Genomic DNA, 8,011 nt, shown 5'->3' with positions numbered 1-8,011 from the left:
TGACAAAAATTTTAGCTGAAAATTTTTTTTGCCGTTTTTATTTATTACAATAAATTTATTCATGTCATATATGATTTATATTATAGATATAAAAGAAGATAATTATTGATCTGCTTTTTCACAATCGACTTTAGGATCTCCGGTTGTTGGATAATAATTAGCAATCATGCAGGAGTTTAATTTGATCTACATAAATACTGAAGTTTGTTAACAAGAATAATTGAAGAGTAAGAAGTGTTGCGTGTTGGATACTACAATAACACGGTGTTGATCTTACAGCACCTGGAGCAAGTGCTACAACAACAAATCTTAGTGAGATCGATGGCGTTGATGACTGGTTTATCGAAGACAATCTATCATTTTCATCTCACTCACGACTACACTCTCGTCTTTACTGTAAAAAAATTTGAAAACGCTTAGAGCTGTTATAAAATATCATCTACACTACACTACTTACTTTGAGGCCAGGATATAATAGAAATGTAATATAAACATGATACGGCTTTCACTATAAATTATATGGCTACAGAGGTCAGGCCCTCAAGTAATTTTAATTAATCTACCGTAAGATCTTTTTTAATTGTAACTTCAATTAAGCTTCGCGCTTAAATAAACTCTGGGTCATTTAAATACATGACGTAGATGAGAATTGTTAAATTTTTAAAATCTTAACTCTAAAATTGTCTACTAATTATCACAAGTGAGATTTAATTTATTGTAATTGTGATACTAATAAATTTAATCCGAAGTAGTTGGCTCTTGTAAGGAAGATAATTATTTTATTCTCTTTGTTGCTCATGAAAAAAAATGACAGTTAAAAATAATGAGACAAAGTTCTTTTTATCTTGACCTTGAGGAGGAGTGGAAATAAGGATTTTGTAAAGAAGAGTTGTAGGATGTGAAGAAGGATTTTATTTTAACTTCCGCCATGAAAATTTAAAATTTAAAAAGAAAATGAAGTTATTGGTTTCAGTTCCATTTTTGAAAAATTGAGTTTTCAGATCTAGATGTTTTGAGATCCTATAAACTTATTCTGATCATTTTTAGTCGGACATCCAGCCGTGTGTGTGCGTGTATGTAAACTTTTTTTGTCCAACGATACAAATTATACGAAAAATATTAATAAAAAACAATTTTTTTTTTTTCAGATTTTTTTTTGCCCAATTTGCCTCAAAATTTAAACAGTTTTAAGTTTTGAACTTTGCCAATTGCCGCCAAAAACGCTCGAATCTTTTGATTAATTCCAAAGATGGTAGAGTTGCCGTTTTTGGACAATTCAAAAATTTAAATAAAGTAATTTGTAATAGACGTGGCCAAAATTACTACTTCTGCCCTATCGTAGGACAAAAACTATATTTTTTCAGTAAAATGTGTTCTTTCGGTTTATCAGTTTTTTTGAACTCGAAGTGTTGAAAAATTTAAAAGCAGCGGGAAGTTTTAAGATTGTCTCGCAGTTTCAACTGTTTTTCAAATTTTTTGTAGTCGTACTTTATAAGTATTTTCTAAAAGGCGGTAACAGAGTGGGAGTCCAGTTTGTAACCCGCAGGGAATAATTAAAGACCAATAAATAAATAAAAAAAACATGAGGAACTTTAAATGTAAGGCATACGTACACCACAGCCTTTATTGAGCTGTACATTTAATTATTAGTTTAATGTCTAAGTCTCTCGCATCTTAACCGCAGCATGCACACATAATTAAACCGTACCGCAGTCCAGGATTAAATCCGCATCGCCAAGACTTTATTAATCATGACTATGAAATGAACATGTAGCTAAATATTAATTGATAAATCAATTATTTATTTGAAATAAATAATTAACTGGAGAAGTAATTTATTAGCAAGGGATAGCTGTAGTTGTTTGTATTTTAAAAAACGGTACGCGGCTCGCAATAATATTTACCTGTTACCTGTTAAGTACATTGTGCTTTGAATGCGCTAATGGAGCAAAACCAAACGTTAACTGTACACACTCTCCAGATATTGTTTCTTCAGAAGTATTAGCCGTGTGTACCACGTCATCTCATAAATATATTAATACATAGAAAGTATACATATATATATTTTTTATATGAAAATATATATGAGAAGAGACTCTCATTATGTTGAGTTTAAAATAAAATCAAAGATTTTACTTATGAAACTTTTAGCTTAGAGATTTTGCATGTAACCATACAGGTTTATGTCGAGTAAATACTCATGAATATTTGCCGATGACGGTGTAGTATACGAGGAACCGATTCAACAGCATAACCAGGGGAATCTGATGTATACTTATACTCATCGCACGAGCCGTTTGTAAACATTGCCGTTGCATCTTCCTGCATATATTTAATCACTGATACATAGTCATGGTATGGAGTTTTTTTTTTAAAGATAAATAAAGTAATTGCCACTGGTTTATTTATGTTGTACTATAATATATGACGTTTTACTATTAGATTGGCGAATCGTGTCTACGGTCGAGAGTATTCTGGAGACAGATATGATTCTGAAGACTGAAGAAATGATGAAGACATTGAAGAATAAGAGAGAAAGATGAAACATGAACGAAAATACAGATAAAAGCCGAAACGATCTGGTGAATGGTAGAGGGAGAGCCTGCACGAGCTGAGATGTTTCACAGGTGGGCAGTCGTCACCCTGACAGATCACTGCTAAGACTCACCTTGACTCTTAAACTTTTTTTTAGAAAATTTATGTTTTTTTTTAAACATCTGAAATATTTGTGATCTCTAATGGGCGTGAGAGTAAACGCGGCTGCTAAATTTATTTTTTATTGCTGACAATTGGAGCTGGGAATTTAAATTTGAATAATATAATTTTTGAATGGAGATGAGGGAAGTTAACGTCAATGTGTCGGGTGGAGTGAAGGACTTATTAAGGGATGCGTTGGTGTCTCAGACATTTGCTGATGTTTCGTTGTGTTGTTCTGGTGGAAAAAAATTTCTAGCACATCGGCTAGTGTTGTCTGCTGCTAGTCCGTATCTTCATGTAAGTTATTAGCCACCAGTTTATTTATTTTAATGAAATTTAAAATGCCATTTAGTGAAACTTGTTGGCATTAGACGTATGGAAACCGTTGAGTAATAAAATAGTAATTATGATTGCTAGTAATCCATCTTTGCTTCCGTACCTGGTGATCGAAAGCTAAACTTTTGCTGACTATTTAATGCCCCAGGTGTTCATTATTCTTTCTCTATTTAAAAGTATAAAACACATGTATATTTTTTAATCGGATATTTTTTTTTATACTTAATACTGACGTTAAATTCGATGACGCATGATTATAAGTCATTTTTATATTTTTTTGTGAACGTAAAATTTAAAGAAATATTTTGCGAATTAATATATGGTAAGCTAGAAATTAATTTGACGGATGAGTGAACTGTAATAGAGAATGTTATTAATTTTTTTTGTCGACTGATTAAATTCAATCTGATTGGGATTTTTTTATGGCGGCTGAAGTACGCGTAGAAAAAAAAATTTAGGGAATAGAAGAGAAAAATGGAGAATTTTTTATTAAGTTGACAAAATTTTAAACAGGAAGTTGTCAAAAAATTATTATGCTGCAGTAATTATTATTGTAAGCCTCTAGAAATTTTTTATTTTCTACTGCAATTCCTAATTTAGACGGATGATATTTATGACAATTTATCAATAAATTTTAAGTGAATTTTTTTTGTAGTGTAGCGTAATAATTTTTTAGCTGAATTTCCTGTTTCAAGTTTGGTCGACAGCATAATAAAAATTCGTAAATTTCCAAGTCCATTTTTCTCCGTCTACCCAGAGAAAAAGAATATTTAAAAATTAGTGTTTGAAATTATAACCGGGTACCTGGGTGTCAATATAGGGAATTTGAAAATTTCAAATAATAAATTCTATAAGTGTCATTTTTTAAATTTAAGTTACGATGTTTTTAAATTCAAGTATTAATTTTTCCCGCATAGACAATAAATTTTAATAATTATTCTATAATTATTTACATTTTAAATATAATATTTACTGATCACTTTATCATTACACTGTAGAAAATTTCCAGAGTGAGTGCGGAGCAGATGACTATATTTTTTTAATCCTCTTGGAGTAAAATTCACTCCAAAGGGGATTAAATTTTAATATAAAAACTCCGACTTCATTAAACTCCATAATTACTAAAAATTTACTTCCATTTTTTTACAGTATACATTACTTGTCTTTTCTCACTTTATGTACTTTATTTTTTCCCATGTATGTTTTAGGAAGTACTTTCAGCTCATGGAAAAATAGCAGGTCAATGTGAACCTATTACGATGATATTAGCGGAGGTCGAGGGCAACGATCTAGCAGCAATCTTAGGATTTCTCTACACTGGAAGTGTCGCGGTGCCTCAGGCAAGATTAGAAGCTTTCTCGAGTACTGCGGATGCTCTTAAAATTAGAATACCTCCTCTGCCACATGCTTTGAAAGCTCAAACTTCATCTGATGTAAATAATTCGCGCTATAAATCTTTAGCTTTAACTCATGAAGATGTAACACAAAATACTGAACAAGTTGGTTTAAATTTAAAAATTATAAATAAAACAAATTGTTTACGTCGATTACTTATGTCATCAAATAAAGATAATATTTTAGAAAAAAATAGTAATAATACATATAGTAAATTAAAGTCGTACGTAGCAAATCGAGTTATTGCTTCTCCATGGTGTCAATTTGTTCAGCCTTATCATTTACCAAAGATTCAGCCAATTCTCAAAAATAATGAATCATCTTCTCGTAGTTGTGTAAGTAAAAATTTATGATATTTATTTTTTCAAATAATTTTCAATACTTTTATACTGAGATCTTCGAAGAAAGGAAAAAAAATTTATTATATTAACTGAGAAACGCATAAAATTTAACTGTAGGGTGTATCGTTTGTATTTACTACGGCAATTATATCGTTAAAACATAAAAGATTTTTCACGAATCGCATATAAATATATGTATAAAACTAAAAACATTTATTGCAAAAAATAAAATCTCGCGCAATGTTTTGAATTAAATTTATATGATACTCAATTAAACGTAAATAACAATTCGACAAGCACGATTCTTATATACAATAATTACTACTATAGTAGAAACTTTTTGAATGTACCGCTACAATAATAAACCAAAGAAAATTGAAACAAATCTCGGATTTAAATAAAATTAATGAAATCGTGATGTTCTCGAGAATAAAATTAGATTAGTTTATATATAAATATATATTAGTGGTCTAAAAAAACCGATATTTTTTTCTCTCGTCTGTTGTAAAAAAGTTTGGTTTTCAATTTCAAAAAATGGCGCTCGGAATTTGAATTTTCCTATACTGATAGCACGGGAATTTTATTTTTTTTTTATAAAAAATCCTGTAACTTCATTTGACATTTCATTCAAATCCTGTAACTTCATTTGAGGAAAAATTTCGAGTTATAAACATTTTTTGTAGGAAATTTTATGCTCTACAAAATTGCCTAGAAGCTCAAAAGCTCTAAAACGAACGGTTCAAAAGTTACAGGTATTTAAAGTTGATAACTTTTTAAAAATAAACGTTCAAACTGTTTTTACACCAAAACTGCTATTCTTATCAAATATATCTATAGGTATATATATATAAAGAAAATTAGTACATAAGAATCTAAAGCTTTTATAAACCGGTAGGAAAAATCGTATGTATGACAGGTAATTTTTCAGAATGACATTCCGTCGAGTTTTTTTTCATCTGATGGATACGAGTCTTCGCACATTCACCACGAGCCAACAAGTTCTTTGAGCACCACCACGACGACAACTGTAGGCGTTGAAAAATTATTTGTTACCAGTGTTATTAGCTCGCAAGACACTGAAACTTATAACCCCTTTAAATTAGAGAACACTATCAGTATACAAGACCATAAATCTCACGTCAATGATATAATTGACAAAAAAATTACTCACGACGAGACGATAAATTTATCATCAGCGGTTTTCATAACAGAGGACAATAATCAATCAAATTACCACGACAATAAATCTGATAAAGTATCGTTAAATTCATTGAACAGGCGGATTAATCTTGATGAAACTGATAAATCCAAGTCGGGTACCGTTGCACTAAGTAATGACAGTAATAATAATTTCAGTAATGTAATATCAACTTCAGTGGTAAGTGAAGTTATTTCTACAATAACTTCAGGAGATTTTAAATGTAAAAATTGTGAAAAAATATTTGTCTGCGAATCAACACTTAAGGTAAACTGTATGTCATTAAAGGCAACAAATAATACAATTTTATTTCTACCATAAGAAATAATTAGATTCACTGCTAGCAGGTGTAGCTAAACTTAAATTGTTTATGGTTACAGATCCATCGCAAAAGCCACTTCAAAGAAAAACCCTTTCGCTGTGTCGATTGTGGTAAAGAGTTTTCTCAACTACGAAATTACAAATACCACCGCAGTGTACACGAAGGTACTGGAGAATTTGCGGCAACTTGTCCCGAGTGCGGTAAATTATTCAATGATCGTAGTTACTTGGGCTCACATATGAAGATCCATCGTAATAAAAAGGAATATGCCTGTAATGACTGCGGCAAAAGTTTTAATCAGCGAGTTGCGTATAATATGCATGTCAGAATACACACAGGCGTTAAACCACATAATTGCGATCAGTGCGGCAAAGCTTTTTCCAGAAAAATGCTGTTGAAACAACACATGAGAACACATTCTGGAGAACGACCTTATCAGTGTCACATCTGCAATAAAGCGTTTGCTGATAAATCTAATATGACTCTCCATACGCGACTTCACTCCGGTTTGAAACCTTATCAGTGTGACATTTGTTCCAAGGCATTCACTAAAAAACATCATTTGAAAACTCATTTAAATTATCACACTGGAACTAAACCGTACGCTTGTCCTAATTGTAAATTAACTTTTTCACAGAGCAGCAATATGAGGACTCACTATAAAAAATGTTTGAATAATAGTACGAGTAGTATCAGTGCTAGAAAAAAAAATAACAGTACAGTTATTAAGAAAAAAAATTTTAATAAACACATTGATGATTTTTCTAATGCTCTCACGCCTCCTCATTCAGATTTAGAGTACCAGACAATTATCCGTGATATTAGTTGATTTTAAATGTTGTTATTATTATTTAATAAATTTTATTATCAAATATTTATCTTATTTCTTAGCTAGTTTATTTTTTTTTTCATTCTTTGTCTGTTTTATTGGGCCCTCTTTCGTTTTAGGGTCACTCTTTGTACCTTCTTTTCCCTTAAAAGTAAAAACTGTTTTAAAAATGATACTGAAGTTAACCGACGTTTAATAATTATTTTTTTCTACAATTTATTGTTTTTAAAAAAATCCTAAAATTTTTAATTGTCAACTAACTTCAGGATAATTTTTAAATTAAAACTTTCTTTAGTATAAAATTAAATTTAAGGGCCAGATTTTGAAACCAGGTTTACTTTTATCTTAATTTAAATTAATATTGAATTGAAACCCGGATTAAAAATAAACTCGGTTTGAAAAACTGGCGCTAAAAGTAATGACTTACTTTTTGAATGTTTTTACTGTCTCTTCTTCGTGATAATCTTTGATTTTTAGGTGCAAATGTCTTACGAGCCCATTCATCTCTTTCCAGTAACCATAGTCGCTGGTATTCATTAGCCATCAGTAGTTCCATTGTCACATGATATCTTTTACAAAAAATAAAATAAATAATAAATAAATACACACAATAATAATAAGTTTTTATGATTACTTCTCATATGACGGAGTGAATGTTTTTAAAGATGCATATTCTGAAGAAATAATATTGTCTGGTTTTTTAAATGGAACTGCTGGAGTCCAGTTATGGAAGCTATCAGAAGACATACTTGATTATTTAAACAATTAAATAAATAAACATTTATAATGTATCAAATATATCAGGTGACATCTAACTTATAGTTTGAACATTGCGCTTTGTCATATTTAATTATAATCATTAATTTTTTAAAAAACCATTCACATGAATGATA

The 8,011-nt window shown here is 30.3% G+C and overlaps 1 protein-coding gene across 1 annotated transcript; it reads left to right on the top strand.

The window, feature by feature from the left end:
- The first annotated feature begins 2,656 nt into the window (after positions 1–2,656).
- LOC103576928 (zinc finger protein 415) lies at positions 2,657–7,118 on the top strand. Its single transcript, XM_008557380.1, has 4 exons — positions 2,657–2,994; positions 4,242–4,763; positions 5,698–6,234; positions 6,348–7,118. The coding sequence occupies exons 1-4, from the start codon at positions 2,830–2,832 to the stop codon at positions 7,116–7,118; spliced, it is 1,995 nt and encodes a 664-aa protein (XP_008555602.1). The 5' UTR covers positions 2,657–2,829.
- Positions 7,119–8,011: the final 893 nt, after the last annotated feature.

This window comes from Microplitis demolitor, chromosome 7 (assembly GCF_026212275.2).
Source record: "Microplitis demolitor isolate Queensland-Clemson2020A chromosome 7, iyMicDemo2.1a, whole genome shotgun sequence".
NCBI classification, from domain to species: Eukaryota; Metazoa; Arthropoda; class Insecta; order Hymenoptera; family Braconidae; genus Microplitis; species Microplitis demolitor.
Note: the sequence above shows the minus strand (reverse complement) of the source record. Positions and strands in the feature narration are given on the sequence as shown.